Genomic DNA, 24,347 nt, shown 5'->3' with positions numbered 1-24,347 from the left:
AAATTATTTTTCCTCCTCCTTCTTTGTAGTATTGTTAATTGGCTTCAGTGTTCTGTTGTCCTCATAAAATAAGTTAGGAATATTATTTCTTCCTTAAGTGTTTGATAAAATTTACCAGTATAGGTATCTAGGACTGGCATTTTCTTTGTGGGAAGAAAATTTTAAATTATAAATTCAGTTTTTCAATAGAGTGACTTCAGATTTTTTCTCTTATCTTGTGTCAATTTTAGTTAAGTTTATAATTTTTCAAGGAATCTACATTGCAGATTTTACCTGTTTTTCACAATAGCCCTTTTTTTTTCTTTTTAACTTCTAGTGAGCCTATAAGTGATGTTCCTGCTTTCATTTATCATATTTAGCAATTTGTGTTTTCTCTTCCTTTTTAAAAAATCAGTCTTGGGACGCCTGGGTGGCTCAGTTGTTAAGCGTCTGCCTTCGGCTCAGGTCATGATCCCAGGGTCCTGGGATCGAGCCCCGCGTCAGGCTCCCTGCTCGGCGGGAAACCTGCTTCTTCCTCTCACACTCCCCTTGCTTGTGTTCCCTCTCTCGCTGTATCTCTCTCTGTCAAATAAATAAAATCTTTAAAATAAATAAATAAATAAATAAATAGTCTTGCTAGTGGTTTATAATTCTATTAATCTTTCAGGAAATCCACTTTGTTAATTATCTCTATTTTTTGTCTTTTTTCTATTCTTTTGGTTCCTATTCCTTATTTCCTTTTCTCTTCTTACTTAAGGTGTAATTTGCTCATCATTTTAATAGCATTTATGCTAATTCGATCTGAAGCCAGAAATTCTGTTACCTCCCCTGTTAAAATTTCAAATTTCACATTCTAGGGTATATGGCATAGATTTATTATATATTATCCTATCTTTGTTTTTGAGATTAATTGTGTATGACATTCTTTCAAAAAATAATATTTCTATCTTATCTGCTGGAGATTTTCCTTGACAAAAATCTTTAAAAATAAGTTTTAAAATTAGTATGAATACTAAAGTGCAGATACAAATCAATTTAACATCTGGATTGATAACACTAATGTCAAATTATTCTTCCTGCCTAATATCTTTATTTATTCATTTAATCTAAATAACAGTGCTAGAATACTCTTTTTATATTCTGCTCTAGAAACCCATGATAGTTTATTGCCTGCAAGATTACATCCAGTGTCCTCTGTCAGTCATTCACCAGGCTTCTGTTTCCGCCTCAGTCTTCAACTTTCTGCAGTAGGAAGTCTTCATCTCAGTCATAACCACACACATTGGATTAAGTCTGTTTTTGCTTTTGTTTCTCTTATCTTGTGGAAAAACCAGTCTGGAATAATGGAAAGAACATAGTTTTTTGTTCTAGTTACACTGGGGTTTAGATTTTCTAGCTTACTTCCTAGTTTTGTTACTATGGACAGATTACTTAGACTCTGTGAAATGGTAATATTTCCTTATGGAGTTGTTATGTGGATTGAATGAAATATACACATGCATACATTGTAATAATATGGATAGAACTTAGGCGATATTTAACAAATATTCTCTTTCTTTTCCTGCATTTTAACTAATCAGATCCTGCCCTATTGAAGTTCTTTTTTTCCCCATGAACTCTACGTTTAGTTTATACTACACTACAATTTTTTTTTGCCTTTTATTCAGTCCAGTGATATAAGTGATCTCAAATAATTAATTTTTGTTGATAATATAGTGTTCTTCATATTGTGTTATTTTTGTGTTATTTATTCACTCAGGAGTGTCAGTTTTATGTAATATAAAGGGTAGACAAAGAAGTCACATTTTGCATTTTTATTCTGGTGCTGTCACTAGTTTCCTAGCTTTCAGGAGAACACCTTTCCTCTTCGAAGAGGGTTATGTTTCCTCATGTTTAAAAGGAGATAATTAAACTAGCGATTTTATTAAGGTTCCTTCCAGTTACAAAATAAAGCAATTCTACATATTCTTGGAGTATCTGTTTTGTGCTAGATTCTGATGAGAAATTTTAATGAGAAATATTTTAAAGACCAATTGTGTCTTTAGATTGACAGGTACTAAGGAATCAAGCTGTGTGCACAAATGACTAAAATGCAATGGGTGTATAATAGAAGCCATATAAGTGTTCTAAACAGAGTGCCATAAGGTATACAATAGTTCATCTCTTCTTTCCTGATAGATTTTAAGCATTTCTGTGGTAAGATTTAAACCCTGTGTTGGACTTCTATTGCAAACCTTTTAATGAAAGTCAACAAAAAAGGATGTGATTTTATTTTTCTGTTATTCTTTGAATTTTTTTCTTTTTTCTTTCTTTGCTCTCCACAGAATGGTCCTAGTGCCAGATCATGTCATAAAATGTGCATTGACATTCAAAGAAGGCAAATCTACACATTGGGGCGTTATTTGGATTCCTCCGTGAGGAACAGCAAATCTCTGAAAAGTGACTTCTATCGTTACGACATTGACACAAACACATGGATGTTACTTAGTGAGGATACTGCTGCTGATGGAGGGCCGAAATTGGTGTTTGATCATCAGGTTTGGTGCACAGATAAATAATACAGTGGAATTAATTAGTGCCCAGTAACTCTTATTCTTAGAGTTTATTTTACATGTTATGCTGCGTTGTCTATTGGTGAGTTCCTACAAATACCTAGAATAGACAATAAAAATAACTCTTAGTAGGTATAAAGTTACCCTTTAATATTTTTTTTTCTCGTTTGGTGCAGGATAAAATACTAAGATCTCAGAACAACAAGCGTTAATTTATAAAAACTTTAGAGAGTAGATAGAGCAGTACATATTAGGAAAAACTAATTTTATGATAAATGGTCATAACTCAACAATAACAACTTACACTCTTAAAACTTTTTATTCTACATTCCTGGAAGAAATTTAAAATTACTTTATAATGAGTTTGAGAATTTGAAATCTAGACCTTTTCTTCCAATTTGAGTGAAATATATTTACTTTTCTATATAATCATAAACTCAATAAAAAGCAGATAGGAATGTGACATACACTAGATGAAGTTAAGTTTGAACTGAGCACCAAGAGAAATCACATAATGGTGCTATAGACAAAAGGACTACACATAGCAATTTGTATGCCATTTTAATACTAATACACATGTAGTTCTCATCATCATCCCCATCAATGTTATCATTGTTGCCAGTCTTTGAATATTTAGTCCACATCAGTTTAGTATAGATCAGTACACAAAACAGTAACTACTGAATTCTATAGGCAGTTTTACTTGGCTCAACCCATATCCAGAAGTTTTTTTTGTAGTATGGGGGAGAAAAAGACTTTTTAAAAAATCTGTGACACTATATTGATGAACGTAGCATTATCTAGTACTTGTGAAATGGTAAGTGGTGCTAAGATAATGACAGAATCTAGCTTAGGCCTAATATCTTATCTAGGAATTAAAACCCTGGTCTTTTTTTTTAATTTATTGTTTCTTTAGAGATTTTTTAAATTCTTTGCTTTTAAACTATCCTGCTGACATATTTATATTAACAAGTAGTTGTTATAGGAGAATGGTAAGGAAAAGAGGAGTGGGTTTTATGCCTATCAAGTGAATGGTGGGTGGAAAATCAAAACCGTTAGTCTTCAGAGTATCCCCCAGATTGAATTAGAACTTCTGCTGGCTCTCCATAACTGAGCTCTGCAAAGCTTTGCACTTCCCTACTGACATCCTCACTGTTGTTCATATGGGAAATAGTAACTTCAAAAAATGTTAGGCTGGTCATCAGCAAATAACGCTATTAGGGAAGCCATTTATTTTCTTCCAACTGGTTACAAATTTCTTTTACAAAAGATGCTTATGTCTTTATTTTTACAGATTGAAAAAAGAATAGCTTATGGGTAGCCTGAGTATAACCCGTTTATTGTCCTGTCTGTGACCTTGGCTTTAATAAAATAGAATGTTCCTTGGAAGCTAGGTTCTGTTACATGATGCTTGATTTTCATCTGATTAGATTAAATAGAAGAACAGTGGGGGTAAAGAAACCAGGATATCAACAATTAACACAATCTTTATAAGCCACCATTTTCTATTCTAGTTCATGTAAATAAAGTTACTCCAGGGCGCCTGGGTAGCTCAGTTGGTTAAGCGACTGCCTTCGGCTCAGGTCATGATCCTGGAGTCCCTGGATCGAGTCCTGCATTGGGCTCCCTGCTCGGCAGGGAGTCTGCTTCTCCCTCTGACCCTAACCCCTCTCCTGTGCTCTCTCTCTCAAATAAATAAATAAAATCTTAAAAAAAAAAAAAAAAGTTACTCCAAAAATTACTTAGGGTCATTCATGACACATTAAGACTTGACACTTAGCATTCAAATTTGAGAAGAACATGAGAAAGCTAGAGGCATGAAGAGATGTTTAGAAGTTACTTTGCCATTTAAAATTTTAACAACAACAACAAAAAAACTAAAGACTTTTAGATTTTTTAAGATTGTAGTGGCAGCTTAGTTCTGAAGTTTTCCATGTTGTTGCTTTGTATGATTTTCAGTGACAGTGAGAACCAAACAAAAAGATTAAGGAAAAACATCCCCATAAGTCACATATTCAGTAAAACCAGAAACCAGAGAAACCCACAACTCCCAATTCCTTATAAGTTTAGCCAGAAACAACTGAAATACCCAGAACTAGTTTTGAAGCCCACACAGTGTAATAGGGGAGAACTCAAGGCATGAAATAGAAGCCCCCTAAACCAAATGAAGTTCATAGAGAAGACATGACTTCACAGAAGTACCATATTTTGAAGAAGCCATTTAATTCAGTAGCAACAGAAGAGATCCTTGAGCAAGAACATCACCCTTGTATAGGAACCTTCTGTTATCTGGGGTCCAGGGAAATTAAACTCATTTAAATATGAAAAACTAAAAAGCAATAAACACCAAATCTTTAGAGAGGTACTCTATAGAAAAACAGTAAAAAGAAAAAGAAAAGCAAAACTTTCCTTCATGCAACAGCAAATGAAAAATTATATTCCAGTATTCTAACATGAATTAAATGGCATAATGCAGCTTGAAACTATGAAGAAGACTACAAAGCATAAATTCAAGAATGCAGATGAGATAGATGGCCAAATAAAAGGAATAGGTGAAACTGGACCTGATAAATTCAGGAATGAAATTAAAGAAAAACATATAACCACTTTCAGAAATGAAGGGTAATCGGGCGCCTGGGTGGCTCAGTTGGTTAAGCGACTGCCTTCGGCTCAGGTCATGATCCTGGAGTCCCTGGATCGAGTCCCGCATCGGGCTCCCTGCTCGGCAGGGAGTCTGCTTCTCCCTCTGACCCTCCCCCCTCTCATGTGCTCTCTCTCTCTCATTCTCTCTGTTTCGAATAAATAAATAAAATCTTTAAAAAAAAAAAAAAGAAAAGAAAAAGAAATGAAGGGTAATCTACAAGGAATCGGAAGAGTAGGTAAGGATCATATAGCATAGAAATAAGAAGAGCAGATAAAGAGAACAGAAATAAAGATGTAAAAAGGATTAGCCAGAAAATTATAGAGAATACAGTCAAAAGAGAGCCAACATACACATAATTGGAGACATTAAAGAAGAAAACCAAAACAGTGGAGCAGAACAAATATTTATAAATAAAATTCAAGACTACTTTCATATCAAAAGGGCATGCTATATTCAGGGAAAATTGACCTAGGCATTCAACTCTGGAACATATAGTAGAATTCATATTGAATTTCAAAGATAAAGATGCATTTTTGGGCAAGTAGGCAAAATTAACAAGTCACCTATAAGAGAAATAAAATGAGTCTGGTCTCAGATTTCTCTACAGCTACATTCAGTGCCAAGAGAGACAATAGAGCAACATCTAGAAGGTATTCAAGACAAGACAGTGTGAGCCAAGGGTTTTATATCTAGCCGAATTGTCCTTCAAGTATAAACACTTTTTGAGGAAATTACTAGAAAATGGAATACAAGCTAGCCAGGAAGTGACTGGAGAAGCTTCAATCAAAGGACTGGAGATCTCAGTTCATTGACCTTCTCCCTGGGTCACTAGGTGATTGTAGGCTGAACATAAACTTTTACTGTCCTCTTGCCCCACAGTCTATGAAATGCAAAAGAACACATTAATAGTAATGTTGAAAACAAGAAAGAATGTCCTTGGGGAACTTAAAAAAATTGGGGAGAGTTCCTGTAAGGTAGAAAGCAAATGGGTTCAGATCCAACCAGAAGAAACCAGAGCCCATAAGACTGCAGCAACTAGAGTCTCAAAGTTTATTTAAGAAAAAAAAAGAGTGTCTCAAAGTTTATGTAACTGGGGCAAACATTAGATGATCAGTTGGGGACTGGACAGCAGGGCATTCTCCAGTTTGACTGAGCAGCACTTATCTTAGGTATTTGTCCACATGGGTCAGGTGTTAAGTGTGGACACTGGAGCTGGACGGTTAGAGCAATGATCCCAAGAGGCACTGGAGAGCTGCTGTATATGAAGAGGCAGGTGAACAGGAATTTGCAGATACAAAGAGGATTAGAACAACAGCCAAAAAAATCAAATATTTGAAAGTAATGAATACCATGAGACAGACAGGGGTAGTGAACTCAACAGATTAAGAATTAACAAAGAAAAACAGCTAGTAGTATAGACTGGAGAAGCCTTTAAGATAAGTTTAAGTGATATTTTTAGAGCAATTCAGGAGGCTGTTTCATCCATGAAAAAGAAATATCTGGAAAAATTATAAGTTAAAGATTTGATAACCAAATAAAAGTCTGAGTCAATTGATTAAAAAGCTCTCATCTCTAAAAGTTACTAAGTTAGTGAGCTGAAATTATGAGAGAAAGGTTAAGGAACAGAGAAAAGATCCTGAAGTTCTAATATCCACCTAATAGGAGTTCTAGAAAAAGAGAATGAAAGCAAACTGAAAACAACATGCCTTAAGGTTAAAAAGGAAGAAAGGTCCCAGAACTGAAGAAAGAGTTTTTAGAATTAAAGGAACACCAGGGACAGATTAGGATGAATGAAAAAGAATATCCCTACCTAGATACTTCCTTTTTAAAAAAAAATATTTTATTTGAATTCAATTAGCCAACATAGAGTACATCATTAGTTTCAGATGTAGTGTTCAATAATTTATCAGTTGTGTATAACACCCAGTGCTCATCACATCACGTACCCTACTTAATGCCCATCACCCAATTACCCCCTCCGCCGACCCACCTCCCCTCCAGCAACCCTCAGTTTGTTTTCTGTAGTTAAGAGTCTCTCATGGTTTTTCTCCCTCTCTGATGACTTCCCCTTCAGTTTTCCCTCCCTTGACCTATGATCTTCTGCGCTGTTTCTAGATACTTTCTTAATGAAATTTTAGAACCATGGATTAAGAGAAAATCCTAAAAGCCGCAGAGAGGACACTGGTTACCTTTGTAAGTAAGCAAGGGGTAGATTAACATGAAGCATTTTTGGAGGTTTGTGTGTTGAGCAGCACTGGTTAGAAAGCTTCAGAGTTTGTGAGGAGAAAAATTGTTTTGAACCCAGCCTAATCCTAGCCAGTCTTGTGTTCATGTGACAGAGTAAAAGACTTTTGGATTTTAAAACATTGGGGTGGGGAATAAGTGGCTATCCACTATTTGTTTGATTTTAGGAATTAAGTAGCTAACCTGATAGAGTAGATGAGTGAGTGGTCTTCCAAGATTTGACATAAATGATCTCTTGAAGTCTTCAAGAGAAAAGATGTTAATATTATCATACAGACTTTAATAGGTTATTAGCTTTTCAGAAGTTTTTTTCAGAGATTAAAAATGAAAAGGAAATCATAAACTGCACAACATAAAGTTTCCTAGAGTGATTAACACTTCTTGTTTGATAACTCACCCTCATTGACACTGTGTATCTTATCTGGGGAAGAACCAACCCGAAGGAATAAAATTAATTTTATCTGTTTTGTGTCCTGTTTGTTCTAAGATAGGCAAAGAGTCAGTGAAGCTACTACAGTTTCTCTTTTTTTGAGTTGGTTTGGTCTGGTATGGTGGAAAGAGTTACTAAGATAAAGATGTTTATGCCTCACCACTAATAACAAATGAGAATAGCCACATCAAAATTAAAGTTAAATATCCCCAGAAGGAAATAGAAACTCCTTTTGAAGTAGAACCATAGGAGCTGGATAACAGAGTTTAGCCAAAATTAGTATGAATCTGTAAATTTGTAAAAATTTTTAAATAGGCTCCCATAATGTGGATCCCTCAAGATTTTCAACATGATCCTGAGGTGTTTGGAGAGATGTGAGTCTTCAATGCCTAGGACAGGGTAATGTGACTCAGGTTCAGTGAAACCTCAAATGGTGATGTAGTAGGTGAATGGGGCCATACAGAGTTGTCTTGAGCAGCTTGTGGATAGCTTTTAATGATATGATCATTTAAGATTAAAAAGTGGGAATACTTTGAACCATATTCACCAAGATTTCACCCTTGAGGAATAGATTTTCATCTTAATTTATGGAAGGTTGTCAGAAACCTGGGAAATGACAAGTGACTGGATCTTTTAGTGGTTAGGGAAAAATCAGGAGATGCTAGAATCTTTTCTTTTTAATATTAATTAAAAAACCAAAATTTACAATTATGAAAATAGCTTTTCCTGAAAACAATACAAAAATAGATAAATAGCACAATTTGATGGGAGGAGAAAATTGAACATATAATGGCTAGTATTTGTACTTTAGCCAAAAGATAGATGTTTTGTATATGCAATTTATTCCTTAAATATTAATGCCATTTGTGTTCAACATCTAATTCCCAACTAGGACTCACATATTCTTTGAAATAGAATTTGATTCTTACTGTCTTGTGACAAATGGCTTTTTTCTCAGAGATATTTTTATGAAAAGCCATAATCTCCTTGAGTGGAAAGAATGAAAGAATCAAGTTTGGCTTTTGAACATAAATTGTATAACATACCTCAAAGAAAATTAAATTTATAATATTGTGTTAAAGGAGGCAGATTCATTACTAGAGAAGTCAGCCTGGAGACTGCTGCAAACATTTCTTTGTTTTACATATTGTAACAACATAATTTGAAGAGCTTAGCAAAATAAATGCAGAAAGTAGATTTAGTTGTATCACTCTTATTGACATAGCTGCCCTCTGATTTAAAGGGTAGCAAGATTAATAGGATGGATGCTTGCCTAGAATAGAAAGAAGGGAGTTTTTATAAGGAGGATGAAAAGGAGGGTGTGATCACTGTTTACCCATAGAGTATGATTAGCATTCAGTCTTTGGTATTAATCAGCCCCTCATGTATTATTGATTGATTTGGTAAAAATTATACAGTTTCAAGAAAGCATAAAGGTCTTTAACCCAAGATATTTTGCTCTCATTGGAAAAAACGGAAACCCAAAAAAGTATTTAGAAATACATCATGAATCTCTGCCAGGTGGTAAGCATTATTGCAGTAAGTGCACATGATAATCAGGGGTGGTATTCAGTGTTATTAAGACAAAGTTTAGTTTCTCGAGAATCTAAAACTGCACACATTGGTTTCATTTTATCACATATGATAGGAACAATCTGTAATGATTCAATCTGTTGCCTTGTTCTGATAGATGTGTATGGACTCAGAAAAACATATGATCTACACCTTTGGTGGTAGAATTTTGACATGTAATGGCAGCGTAGACGACAGCAGAGCCAGTGAACCACAGTTCAGTGGGTTGTTTGCTTTCAACTGTCAATGTCAAACTTGGAAACTTCTTCGAGAGGACTCCTGTAATGCTGGGCCTGAGGACATCCAGTCTCGGATAGGACACTGCATGCTATTCCACTCAGTAAGAATATTCTATACATTGTGTTGTTATTTTGTCATGTATATTCTCAATAGAAAAAGAAGTAGCGAAATCCAAATCTTCAGAAAGAGATCAAAACTGTTCATTAAAAATAAATGAAACACTTTCATAGTGTTAGCAATGATAGACAAAAGTAAAACTTCCTCAACAGTGAACTGGTTGCTAGTTATGAGACTCTTCCTATTAACATAGTAATTCCTAAATAGTTATTACTTGAATACTACTCTCAACACTTTTTTTTAAGACTACTGCTTATACAGATACGGTAGCTATTTCTTTTTCTTACATCTTTCTACTTACTGATTTCTCTTAGTAACTAGAAGATCAACTATTTTATTTTCATCTCTGCCATTCTCCATTAAGTACGAAGAATTAAGAATTGACTTTATAGAATTAGAATGTAAATTTATCAGCAAAACCAATATGGAGCCATTTCTTTAACCTTTTCAGATGTTATATGAAAACTTGGGCTTCTTTCTGTTAACTTTAAAAACATATTGTGGAATATTTTAAACATATATCAAAGTAGAGAAAAGAGGGTAATAAATTCCTGTGTACTTATTTATCTGTTTCAACAGTTAGCAATATTCCACTATTCGTTTGTCATATATCTATCCCACTTAAATTTCATTTTCTTTGATGTTTCTCCGATTTTTAAGTTTATTCTGAAATTGTATTTTGCTGGGCAAATTCCAGACAATGTGTCATTATACCTATAAATACTACGGTGTATTACTAACAGATAAGGATTTTTTTATAAACATAATTATGACCATTGTAATACTCAACCAAAGCACCAGCAGTTTCATGTTATCATTTAATACATAGTCTGCATTTATTTTGTTTTCTGAAATACTGAAAAATACCTTTCTATAGTTGGTTTATTCAAGTCAGACTCTAAAACAGGTCTATGTATTATATTTGGTTGTTATGTCTCTAAAATTTCTTTTAAGCATAACAGTACTCCCTGCTCCTATTTTTTTCCCCCTCGTATACCATTTATTTACTTGTTAAAGAAGCTGAATCATATGTGTTCTCGAATGTCCCATATTCTTGATTTGGCTAATTTTATCCTTGTATTGTGATCATCTAGTCTCCATATTTCCTGTAAGCTGGTAGTTAGATCTAGAGGCTTGATTTTAGATTTTCTCTTTTTTGGGGGGTGAGGAATGCAAAAGGAGAAATGCAAGAATACTTCATCAAAGATGGTGTGATTGCAAAATATCAAGAGGCGTTTAACGTGTAGTTATCAAAGTTCTGGTGATATTAAAATTATTCGATGGGTTTAGGTGTTATCAGCCTGATTGATCAGTAGTGAAGGTTCTTGTCAGCATTTTACCAAATGGCTTTTGCAGTCATTGATAATTTTTGTGTACGGTTTATAAAACGGTAATTTTTCTAATTATGTTATTTATTCTGTATTTATTAACTGATTCTGATATTAAAAACTTACCTTCATTAAGTATTTGGCTACCCTGATATGCATACCACAGAGGATAGGTAATATAAATGTTTGATTTTTTTTCCTCTGTCACCTTCTCATATTAATGAGTTGAAGCTCCAAAATTAACCAATATAGTTTTTAAGCATTATTATGAACGTGTGGACTTTTATATATTTGATGTTTTTAATCCAGTGCTGTCATTATTCTTTTTGATGCCCAAATTTTTCTTTGTCCAGTAGGAATGCCCCCTTCTCAGTATACCCATACATATAGCTGTATACACACATATGTATATTACATAAATACATATATATCTTTTTTAGTAAGAGAAAAATTAAATCATTAGTTCATACTGACATGACCGATTCAAATTAAGAATTATTGAGTTTTTAAATTTAATATCCCTTTGATTTTATATTTATGTATCTTAAGGTTAAAATCCTACTTCCTAATGACAGTATTATATTACTTCTTATGTCTTTCTATAATAGTTACAGAATCACAGAACTAACAAAAATTACTGAATGTTTCAGGTTGCTTTCTCATTATTTTTCTGTTCAGGATATAGGTAGGGATGGGTAGTCAAAAAACATGAATTAAATCACTAGAAATACTACTACTCTGTGTGATCATGTCTCTGTGTGGTCATATCTTTACAGATAGGTTTATTTCATTAAAGATAGTTTATTTCATTGTTTTTCAAATTTCAGAGATTGCTTTTGTTCTTTTGAGTTAATTAAATAAAAGCAATATACGTACTTCCAAAGGCAAAACCGTATGTCAGTGTACTTTTGGAGAGATCTGGTTTCTGTCTGTCTTCCTTGCTCTGTCCCTTCCCATTAAGGTCTTTAATTAGCTTCTTTCCTTTGTTTCTTTTTGAAGAAAGAAACAAACATACACACATTACTTTTTTTCATTTCTTATGCAAAGGCAGCACCCTGCATTCATTATTCTGTACCTTTTTTACTTTAATAAGGTATCCTAGAGATCACCTCTCAGTACATAGATAGCTTCATCATTCCTCTTTATACCAGCATAGTACTCCATTGCATGGGATCTGTCATAAAATTGCTTTTATAGAGGTTTAAATTTTAAAAGGATCATTCTGAATTCTTCATGGAAGTGACTACTTTCTCCCTTCTTTGCCCTCTTTCCTTATTTTTCAGAAAAATCGTTGCTTATATGTATTTGGTGGCCAGCGATCGAAGACCTATTTGAATGATTTCTTTAGTTATGATGTGGACTCTGATCATGTAGACATAATATCAGATGGCACCAAGAAAGACTCTGGAATGGGTAAAGGCATTTAGTGATTCTTCTCTCATGTCTTAACTACTTTAGGTAGAAGACTATATATAGCCCATTTTCTTTTCTTTCTAACCATTCTTCACCCTTTCCCCATGTCTTTAATTGAAATAATTCTGAGTAAGAGGAAGAAAAATCTACCAGCTGAATTATCCAGTTTTATCTGTTTAAAATATACAAGTTATTATATTATTTGAGCAGAAAGACAATATGTAAATTTCTAAAGGCATTATTTATGTGTGTGCTTGCTTGGTGGGGCTTTGCAAGAATTAATATCTTAAAAACTGTCTTATTCTGTGTTTGCTAATCCTTTCCGCCTTCTGCTTTCACTGTAGTGACATATATTAGGCAGTAGCATGGTAGAGTATGTCTTTGTTCTGAGGAAGGACTTCATGTAACTGGTAATGACTTTTAAGTTTGCAAGCTCAGCTCCAAGTTATTCTCCTCATAATAGGGTGACTGGTTTGCCTGAGATAGTCTCAGTGTTATGCATATTGCCTTGGCATGGTTATTAGTAGTACCCCTGTTCACTCTCAAGTATCTTATTTTGGATAATAATTTACATAGTTACCCTGAATAGTAGTCACTTTGCCTGTGATTATTATACACAGATGAATGGTATTTAAGATGCAGTGGTTTAAAATACCTAATTTGAGAAATTAGATCAGTTTGCTTTTTCTTTTAGCTATTATAAAAATAGATCTTTTTATTCAAATAGTTCATATTTATGAGAAAAAACTTTTAAAAACGTTTTAACGGAAGATAGTACCATAGTTAAAAAGTGCACATGAAGGGACCCTCAGGACTCTTCTCTCATATTTCCTACTAGGCAGAGGCTAGAGCTTTATTTTCTGGGGGAAATGAGTGCAGAGGTGTTTTTTCCACCATGCTTAAACTACTTCCCAGGATTAAAAGAAAAAAGTGGCAAAGAATGATAGTAACAAAGACTTAGTACAAAAACTCACTCTGGGTAAGTTTTAATGACTATCATTTGAAGATTTTTAAAAATGAGTTATTATTATATAGTAATTTGCAAAATTGATCAGTATAATGCTTTGTTCATGGTTATGGCTAGCTTCAGAGCCAGCAAAGTGTGATAATTTGATTATCAAAGTAATAATATGCTCATTATAAAGCATTTGGAAAATATAGAAAGATGTAAAAAAGAAACTGTATCAAACCATCCAGATGTAATCTGTTATCATTTTGATGTATTTCCCTCTAGTTTTTAAAAATTTATTTATTGTAGGGGCGCCTGGGTGGCTCAGTGGTTGAGCATCTGACTCTTGATTTCAGTTCGGGTTGTGATCTCAGGGTCATGGGATCAAGCTCCACATCAGGCTCCACACGGGGCATGGAGCCTCCTTGAAATTCTCTCTTTCTCTCTCTGCCCCTCCCCTGTGCATTCTCTCTTTCTTTCAAAAATTTTATTTTATAAAATTTAACACAATTTTATATTCTTCTATTTTTAAATTTACATTAAATTGCAGTAACTTTTTTCATCATTATGGTTTTACTACCATGGACTAGAGGTATTAGGAGAAGTGACAAGTATGGATTCATTCCCTAATTACTGCTATAGTCAACTCTTATAAAATCAGAATCACCAATTTTGCTGTGTGTTCTTTAATTTTTAATTGATTAATGGTGAATTATTCCATGCGAACAAGTTCATTCATTAATGATATTTGTCGGACATCTGCTAGCATCTAAGTTTGATCCTCTCCCTTCCTCCCTCCCAACATATTTCAGTAGCATCTGTGTGCCATATATGTTTTCAGTGCTTGAGAGATAGGGTAAGATCCCTCCCTCTCAGAGGGCTCACATGCTGGTGGGGAGACTTGCAGTCTCCCATTAAGTACTGTGAAGAAAGAACACTGGCTGCCATGAGAATAAGTCACATGGGAGGTCCCATGTAGATAAAGCAGGCTGGAAAACCATCTCTGCAGGGGTTATCTTCAAGATTTAAGATGAGAAGTAGAGAACTAGGAAGAACCATGTTAAGAAGTGAGAGAAGAGCAAGTACAAAGGTCCCAGAGCAGGAGAGAACTTAGTGTGTTCCAGAAAGAGTTGAGGGCAGGGAAGTTGGTATGAAATGAGGGTAGAAAAATAGTTGTAACTCTGATTGTTCAGTGCCTTATACAAATGCAAGATGTTTGGATTTTTTTTTCTAAATAAAATTGGAGGTAGGGGCACCTGGGTGGCTCAGTCGGTTAAGCGTCTGCCTTTGGCTCAGGTTGTGATCTCAGGGTCCTGGGATCGAGCCCTGCATCGGGCTCTCTGCTCCGCAGAAGCCTGCTTCTCCCTCTCCCACTCCCCCTGCTTGTGTTCCCTCTTGCTGTGTCTCTCTATGTCAAATAAATAAATAAAATCTTAAAAAAAAAAATTAGAGGTATTAAAAGGCTTAATGCCAGGGGCTTGATTTGATTGATTGAAATTTTGAAAATATCACTCTTTTGCCTAGATACACATTTTCCAAGTGCTTAATTTTGACAATATGCCTACAGGTTGCAGTGTCCAGAGGCTGTATGGTGCTTTAATTGAGGATTTTTATGGCAGAGTTGAATGTCTGGTTAGACTGTATACTTGGAAAGTTTTCCTGCCTAAACTCTTAATGGTTTTATTTGGAATTGTGGAACCTCAGTGGCTCTTTCGGCACAGTAGAGTGAAACTAAAATTGCTTTCGTTTTTCTTTCTTTTTTTTCCCTCCATCTCCCTTCCTCTTTATTTCGCTCCCTCTTTCTCCTTCTTCCCCTCCCTCCCTCCCCCTCCTCCTTTCCCTCTCTTTCTCTCTTCCTTCCTATTTATCCCTTCTTTTCTACCCCCACCCATGTGCCACTTTCTCTCTCTTTGTCTGTCTCCCCCGGGCCCCAGGGTTTTCTGATACCCCTGTGGCCACAGTTGAGAACTGCTCTTTTAGCTCTCCAGAGCCTGTCTCAGTCCTTAGTCAAGTAACCTTGAACAAGTTACCTAATTTCTCAGTCTCAGTTTGTGTGTCTGTAAGTGAACAACATTATATCGTGTCCCTGCTCATGGCTATTCTAAGAGTAGAGATGGATTGATCCTCCAGTTTTGGCTAGTGTTATTCTTGGGTGTCTCGTTTTTCACAAGAGTGTGCCAATGCTATCTGCCGGTTCACTGATCTAGTCAGTAATTAAGTAATGTCGGTTTTACCTCCATCTTCTCTCTATTCCCATTGCAACTTCACTAGTTTGAGCTATCATCACCTGTTTGGCCTTTGTTCCTAGTCTTCCTCCTCTTCTTCTGTTTGTTTGTTTGTTTGTTTGTTGAGAGAGAGCAAGTAAGCGCAAGCGGCAGTGGGAGGGGAAGAGGAAAAGAGAGAGACTCTCAAGCAGGCTTCAGGCTCAGTGCAGAGCCTGATGCTAGGCTTGATCTCATGACTCTGAGATCATGACATGAGCTGAAATCAAGATCGGACATTTAACTGACTGAGCCACCCAGGCACCCATATTTGTTTTTAAAAGATTTTCTTTTTTAAGTAGTCTCTACACCCAACATGGGACTCCAGCCCTGAAATCAAGAGCCACAAGCTCCTCTGACTGTGAGCCAGTCGGGTGCCCCAGAAACATACCTTGTTTACTCTGAATAATGACTATTACATTGACTATTTTATTAAAACTTCCCAAAGGCTTTTCACATTCTTGTGTTTACAATAGTCCTGTATTTACAGTAGTCATTTTGTGTGGAGAATACAGTTGATATTACTATATATCTGTATAGGCTATAATAATTGGTCTTCCTCTTCTTGTGTACTCCACATCTCCCCCCAACTCATTCTCCATACTGCAAGCAGAATACAGCAGTTTTGTGTTACCAGTGAAGTACAGAATTGTGTGTTTTAACATTTATTCAACAGATATTTTTTGGTCACCTACTGTGTGCTAGATAATAAGCTAAGTGCTAGAGATAAAATTGTGAATAAGGGCTCTGTCTTCCTGGAGCTTACAGTTGTGCACAGGGAAAACAAAAAAGTAGATTAACAACCTTACTTTTGGATTAGTGCTAATAAGATAAGAAAATATCTTTAAAAAATATAAACTCTGGACGCCTGGGTGGTGCAGTCAGTTAAGCCTCTGACTCTTGGTTTCTGCTCAGGTCACGATCTCATGGTCGTGGGATCAAGCCCGGCATCTGGCTCTGCGCTCAGTACAGAGTTTGCTTAAGTTTCTCTCTCCCTCTCTCTCTCTTCTCCCCCACCCACAGCTTCCCCCCCCCAAATAAATCTTTTTTAAAATAATAAAATAAATAACATAAAAAATGTAAACTTGATAGGCTTTCTTCCTTGATTAAAATTTTTTCATTGTGTCCCTTTGCTCTGAAGATTAAGTCTAAACTCAGCCTGACTCCTGGGTTCCTTTATGATATGCCCCACCTTAGTTTTCCAGCCCCGTTTTTAGTATCCACCCTCACCTTGCCACCAGTTCTTTGTTTCATGACCACTGAATATTAATTCTTTATAGATACAATACTTTTTCTTGCCTTTGGGTTTTTGTCCATGCTGTTCTCCCTGCCTGAATCACTCTTCCGTCTGACCTCCAGAGTGTAACCCAACTTGTGCACATCTTTCAGATCTTAGTTTACAGATCATTGTCTCCCGAAATTTTCTAATGCCTCAAGCCCAGGTTAGGAATTAAAGCATATGGTTCTAATCTGTTAACACAATTCTAAATATTCATCTAGTATAATCTTGACTCTGCTTTTCAGAATCTATGAAAAGCTTAGCTGAAATACGTAGACTTTATTCAGGATTTCTTAAAGAGCATTCAGTCTTTTCAGTACTCTAGATCTCCTAAAAAATATTTCACTGGATTAAGTCAGACCAAACAGAAAACCTCATGTCAGAACTATGGTATATTGAATTGTCCTCCCATGGGAATAGTTTCACCTGATTTTTAAAAGCCCATTTAATTTTATTTTATCTTACTAGATTATTGTTTATAAGCCACGAAAAGCCCTTCTAAGGACAAGGCAAGATACTATTTAAATTTCCACATTATTAAATATTCTTAGAAAATGCCAATTTTGGGGACACCTGGGTGGCTCAGTAGGTTGGACTGTGACTCTTGATCTCAGCTCGGGTCATGATCTCAGGATGGTGGGATCGAGCCCTGTATTAGGCTCCGTGCGCAGCGTCCCTTCTGCTCATCCCACTCACTCTCTCTCTTTGAAATAAATAAAATCCTAAAAAAAAAAAGAAAAAAGAAAAAGAAAATACTAATTTTATTTCATTACTTGGATGCTCTGTAGCTTATTTAAACATTCTATTTATTAACTGTTCTTCTAAAGCTTTTCTACTACAGTTAATTACTGTAATTTGAGATGGACTTAACATATAATTATTATGTTTATCTGTGATTCAATAATGTGGGTTATTTGATTAAAACTGCACTTATGATGTGAGTTTCAAATGGATTGTTTGAAATTATAGATGAAATTTGAACTATTAAGATCACCAATTAGAAATGGCATATCTGGGGTACCCGGGTGGCTCAGTTGGTTGAGTGTCTGCCTTCAGCTCTGGTCATGATCTCAGGGTCCTGGGATCGACGAGCCCCCGAGTTGGGCTCCCTGTTCAGCAGGGAGTCTGCTTCTCTCTTTCCTTCTGCTCCTCCCCCCTGCTCATCCTCTCTCTCTCAAATAAATAAAATCTTTAAAAAAAAAAAGAAAAGAAAAGAAATGGCATATCTAATTGTAAAATTCCTGCTGATTTTTAAAATGTTTTTATTGTGTCAGATACTATAAAATCTTATATGGTTGTTCTTTATAATTATTTAAATGAATTATCTTAGGTTTAACATCTCAAGATCTGAGGAAACTTCAACTCTTACTTTTTAACTAGAGTATAACAATGTTACGCTCCCCTCAGAAAGAGATTACAATTTAAATCAGTGGATTGGCAGCTGCTTAGAAAGAAGGGATTTATTAGTATTGTGTCTAACACATACATAATTACATCAAAATTCAGCACATCTAAAATTTGGGTTTATTTCTGAATAACTTTTGGCAAGCACAAGGGGTTTAGCAGACACCCCATATGTAAGCTCTGTATTTAACACTAATTGAAAATTATGTTTAGAAGATAGTCTGTCACACCACCAGAGCTTTATAGTTTGCTATAGAAACTCAGTTTATTGTAATAGGATTACTTTCTCATATCTGTATTATTCAAGGTAGCAAACATATATGAGTCTTCACCATTTGCCAGATGCTAAGTCAAGCATTGGTGATATTAGAGCTCTTACAACCTAGTCCCTGTTCTATAGTAGTTATGTGTTTACTTGTTTTGTTCCTTAACATCTGTTGACTGTATTTTCCCACATCTGTCACTGTTCATTCCATTCTGTTCTAACCATAATAGCAGATTGGTATAATTGAAAGAATAGTGAATTGAGAATCAGAAGACTTGGTCTCTCTTCATCTGGATCTGCCACTCATCCCTCTGCAACTTTGGCAAAATTATATACATAACTTCCTTGGGCCTGATTATTCATCTGAAAATGAGATTGGACCAGTTGATCTTAAGGCCTCATCTAGTTGCAAAATTTTGACAGTTAAATTTCATTCCCTTCTGCTATCAGGCTGTGAAACTAACATGAGGGCTATGTTAGTAATGTCTGCAAGATCTAATTTATCTATAAACATATTTTCATGAAAACCTTAAAAGCAAACTCTTACTGATTTTTAGTTCAACTACTGGAATTGGTCAAACATTGACATTATTCACATTGTTTTTTAATAAATAAGTGGGTATGTTTGTATGTATGTGATTATATAGAATAAATCCGTGTGGATTTGACTCTTTCAGACTTTTAACAATTAACTAAATCAGGCCAATTCAGCAGTACAGAGAAGATTTTGAAGCTAATGATTTGCTGTCATTAATGTAGATTAGTTACTGAGCTAGGAAATGGTAGTGTTTATTTTCAGTGTAACTGGGCTTCATTGCTTTCCAGTTAGCATCTTTTATGTTTGTTGTGCCATTATTCTGATAAAATTGGATTCTGTACTTTTTCCCCTCTCACCATTATTGTTAATACTAACTTTACATAATTTCCCCCTTCTACTCTCCCAGGGGTGTTTTTGCTTAGTTACAAGCTTATATAAGTGTTTCGTATTTTTAATATAAAATTTAGGTCATTTGATAGTAAGTATGAATTAAAGTTCACCAGCAAAAACAAACATGCAAGAACACTAAGACAGTTTTGAAAATGAAAGGTAGGGATGCCTGGGTGGCCCAGTTGGTTAAGCATCTGCCTTCGGCCCGGGTCATGATCCCAGGGTCCTGGGATCGAGTCCCATATAGGGCTCCTTGCTCAGCGGGGAGCCTGCTTCTCCCTCTGCCTGCCACTCTCCCTGATTGTGTTCTCTCTCTTTCACACAAATAAAATCTTTTAAAAAAGTAAAAAAAAAAAGAAAGATAATGAAGTAGTAGTAACACTACCAGATATTTATAAAGGTGCAGTTTTATACAGATTAATGGAATGGACAGAACAGATAGTATAAAAGGATGTAATGCTTAGAGCTGGTACTGACAACTTTCAAAAAAAAGGAAGGCCAAGAGAATTGTAGGGCTGTTTACCTAGCACCATGATTTGGTTGAATTGCTAAAACAATCCTGGAGCTGCCCACTTGCAAAATTTTGATATATGAGCTCATTAATAAACTGTTATTCGGGTTTTCTGTTAAATCCCTAAGCTGAAATATCCTAACAAATAGAGAAATTTTAGAAAGCTGTTTTTATTAAACTTATATTCCTGTGACAGTTCTGAAACTGTATTTTTTTCCTGTGTCTTCAACTAAAGTAACTAATAATATGTGCATTGGAACATGAGCAAAAATAGAGTTGAGATTAGTTCATGAATTAATGCAATAATGTATCTTCCTCAGGAATTGAAATTACTTCAAAAATATCTCTGTTGTCTTTTTAGCCTCCCTGCAGGCTTTCCTTATGTTACAGATTCTGGTAATCTCCCCCTATTGGGTCAATCAAAGAAAAGGAAAAGAAAAATCGTTGTCCTATTTCAAGTTTTAAAAATGTTAAAGAAAAAATAGGAGAGTTGAAGGATTATCATTGTGATTTCCTGGAAAAACTAGAAACAAGTTGGCTGTAATGTTGCATTTTCTTTTTTTTTTTTTAATATTTTTATTTATTTATTTGACAGAGAGAGACACAGTGAGAGAGGGAACACAAGCAGGGGGAGTGGGAGAGGGAGAAGCAGGTTCCCCGCCGAGCAGGGAGCCGGATGTAGGGCTCTATCCCAGGATCCTGGGATCATGACCTGAGCCGAAGGCAGACGCTTAACGACTGAGCCACCCAGGCGCCCCAGTTGTTGCATTATTCTTATTTTGTATTTTCTCAGACAAGTGTTCTTTCAAAATGTGTTCGTGATTAACATATAATCTTGTTTACTGATCTGTTTAATTTTTCTTTGTGAGTCAGTTTATAAAGACTGGTTAAGATTTCTGCCATTCAGTTGAGTTTTTTGCCAGTTGAATCTAAAAGCTTTTAAAATATTATACGTTGCAACTCTCCTATTCTTTTCTCCTTCCCTCACAGCTACCTATTAGAGACCGTTAAATTGTAAAGATAGCCTTTTTTTCTTCTTGGGAAGAAAATTAATACAGAAGAGTGTTAATAGTTATAACATGTTAGAATGAAAGCTTCTTCTTTGGTTTTGACCTTTAGGTCTTTTTAGTTTTTGATAATGCCATTTTTGTTCAACCAGTTTTTATTTCAGTAGAATTATTATAGAAGTAATGCAATGTGCATAATTCATAAAGCAAAATTCAAACAATATAAAATGAAAATTATTTCTGCCAAAGTTGCAAACTAACCTAGGTGGCTGATTCCCTTCCCTAGAAATAAACCCTAGAAAAATAAAATGAGAGGCAACTGGCCTCCAGAAACTCTTTAAATGAAATAGAATGCTGTCTGTCCCCTAAATTACCTTGAGTTAATTCTTGTTCCTTCACTACAGAAACTAGCCTTTACAACTAGTGCCAGAATCCAAAGAACAACATTATGGCAGTGCATAAACCCTACTGGTGTTAAGAATTGGTGAAAATAGATGTGGACTGACCATCTACTCTCAGTACTCCATTTCTCTTTCCTCTCACCCGTCAAGTCCAAGAAGACTGCCTTCTACTTTCCCTGAAGTGTCTAAAGGTGTGAAACCCTTACATAGGGGGATAATAGTAAATAGAAGTGATTAACTGGTTCTTTGTGTCTAGGCTTCACTACCTTATGCCTCTTCCCCCTCCATTTTCCTTAAATTCACTGGAACTGATGCTATTTAAGTCCTGACCTTTGGTCCTCCCTAATAAAATATATCTTAACAGAAAGAATAGTTGATACCTTGAACAATATTACCTCACAGAGCTACAAATAGACAGTTGAGGACTGCAGCTGTCTCAAAAGAAATCAATAACTGAAAACATATATGATCTAAAGCAGAATTATTACAATAGTTGAATAGTTGAACCAGGAATTCAAAACAAGCATGGTTAATATAATTAAACATATAAAGGGACATATTAGTAATATGAAATAAGATCTAAAAATCATAAAAACAGAACCAAATGGAAATATTAGATATGAAAAATATATTTGAAATGAAGACTGCAACAAATATAAATAGAATGGATATGAATGAATTAATTAGTTGAAAGATTAGAATGAATATTCAGGAAAAATAGGGGAAAAAAAGATAAAGAGATAGAAAATATAAAAGAGGGGTGCCTGGGTGGCTCAGTTGGTTAAGCATCTGCCTTCAGCTCAGGTCATGATCTTGGGGTCCTGGGACCCAGCCCCTCATCGGGCTCTCTGCTCATTGGGAAGTCTGCTTCTCCCTCTGCCTCTCCCTCTGCCCCCCCTACTCATGCTCGTTCTCTCTCTCTCTCTCAAATAAAATCTTTTAAAAAAAGAAAGAAAATATAAAAGAAAAACTAGAGGATATGGAAAGGAATTGTACAAGTGCCAACATCTTAACAGTAGTAACAGAAGGAGAGAAAAATAAAATTTTAAGAGGGCAAATAATCGAAGAAATAATGGAGGTACATGTGCTAGAATTCAGAAAAGCAAAAGGCCTCAGATTGGTGGAAGAGCTTATAGTGTACCTGACAGGAAGAATAAAGGGACACTTACATAGACACATTAAAATTTGGTTAAGAATATCAAAGACATAGGGAAAATTCTGAAAGATTTCAGAGAGAAAGATGACCTGCAAAGGGAACAAGATGGATGGATGGATGGACGGACAGACATCAGACAGCAATAGTGAATGGAAAAAAACAGTAAAGTTAAAAAGTGATCAAGGAAAATGACTTTAAACCAAGAAATTTATATTCTCCTAACTTTTGTATGTTAGTATGAAATAAAACATTCTTAGGTATATTTGCCTAGGAAGGTTTGCTATATGAAGACCCATATTGGAAACCCATTTGGAAGCAAGACTCAGAAATAAATTTAGGAGATGTTAGAAGTATTTGATAAGTGGTGATTAAATTATCTTGAGAAAATTGATTGTTGCCAAAAGAAAAACACTAGGACCAAAATTCTAAACAATGAAAGTATAATGGGGGAGGGGGAATGGGGCACCATATATAATTCAGGTATTGTTATTGGACTTATAGGTGAAAAAATACTCTGTATTAAAACTTTTTCATTCCAAATGTCGTATAAAGGCTCAAGATCTAATGGATCTTTATTTTCTTTCAAGCTTCCTTTTGCTTTCCTGTGTCATCTATCACTGCCACTGTTTCTCATATCCCATGTCATTCCTTTTCTTGGATTCCTTTTTAGTTTTGTTTTGTTGGAATAGCTCCTCAAAGAATTGTTTCATATGCAGTCATTGATATAAATTTTCATATTTCTGCTGATCCAAAAATTCCTTTATTTTGCCCTCACTGTTGGAAATAGAATTTTAATTCTGTATCTTTTTACATTCCTCAGAATTTTAGTTATTATTCCATTGTATTCTAGCATTCATTGTTAACAGATAAAAGGTCTAATAAGTCTGATACTTATTCTTCTGTGTGTAATAACCTGCTTTTTCCCCCTCTCTAGAAGCTTTTAAAATTTTTCTTTTTATTCCTGGAGTTTTAAAGTTTCATTAGGAGATCTCTGTCTCTTTCTATTTCTCCCACTATCCAAAAGTAGCATTTGGTAAGCCAAAATGGTATAAAGCAAAGAAGCAAGTACCACTTATTTATAAGGAAAAATTTTGAGTCTTCCCAGACCCAAAAAACAACCTCTCTCTCAAACTTCTCTGATATCTTAGGACACATCTTGATAACTGAGGCACAAAATAAATTGAGCTAAAGCACAAACACTCATACACACAGTTCACAACTGTGGTGGCTTGATGCAGAGAGGCTGGGTGTAGTTCTTGGGGAAGGTGTGCTGTCTCTGTAAGAGCTCACTCAAAACAAACGCTGAATGCTGTTTCTGCTCTTCACCTTTTTTTCATAAAGTGAAAATCCTCAGATTTCTTTCAGTTAGCTAAAACAAGTACTAATATAGATCTTTCATAGAAGCAAAGTGGTGTAATGAAAACTTTCAAAAAGCGGGGAATACCTATATATAAAGGGGTTTTTTTTGTTTGTTTTTTTGTAAAACATGCTTAGCTAACCTAGGGTTCTTTCAAACAGGACACTTACTTGTTTCTTTCATTCAGGGAGATTTTCTTTAATTATTTTTTCCTCCTATGTTATTTCACCTCTCCTGAGTGTTCTTCTCAGGCAGATTTCTTACTTCAGTGGTTTTATCCTCTGTGTCCTGTAACTTTTCTATAATAATG

At 35.2% G+C, this 24,347-nt stretch overlaps 1 protein-coding gene across 7 annotated transcripts in view; it reads left to right on the top strand.

Annotated features, from left to right (window-relative positions):
• The window catches only part of MKLN1 (muskelin 1), a 326,049-nt gene that overhangs the window by 262,687 nt on the left and 39,015 nt on the right, over positions 1-24,347 (top strand). For all 7 annotated transcript variants that reach the window (XM_054505195.2, XM_054505196.2, XM_064574936.1 and 4 more), the window contains 3 exons: positions 2,304-2,516; positions 9,540-9,761; positions 12,390-12,519. In XM_054505195.2, the coding sequence (XP_054361170.1) occupies positions 2,304-2,516; positions 9,540-9,761; positions 12,390-12,519 (565 nt within the window). The remainder of the gene's footprint in view (positions 1-2,303; positions 2,517-9,539; positions 9,762-12,389; positions 12,520-24,347) is intronic.

This window comes from Mirounga angustirostris, unplaced genomic scaffold (genome assembly GCF_029215605.1).
Source record: "Mirounga angustirostris isolate CCGP_5_RB_7025 unplaced genomic scaffold, mMirAng1.0.hap1 SCAF_12, whole genome shotgun sequence".
Classification (NCBI taxonomy): domain Eukaryota; kingdom Metazoa; phylum Chordata; class Mammalia; order Carnivora; family Phocidae; genus Mirounga; species Mirounga angustirostris.
The sequence above is the reverse complement of the archived record's forward strand: the minus strand, read 5'-3'. Positions and strand labels throughout refer to the sequence as shown.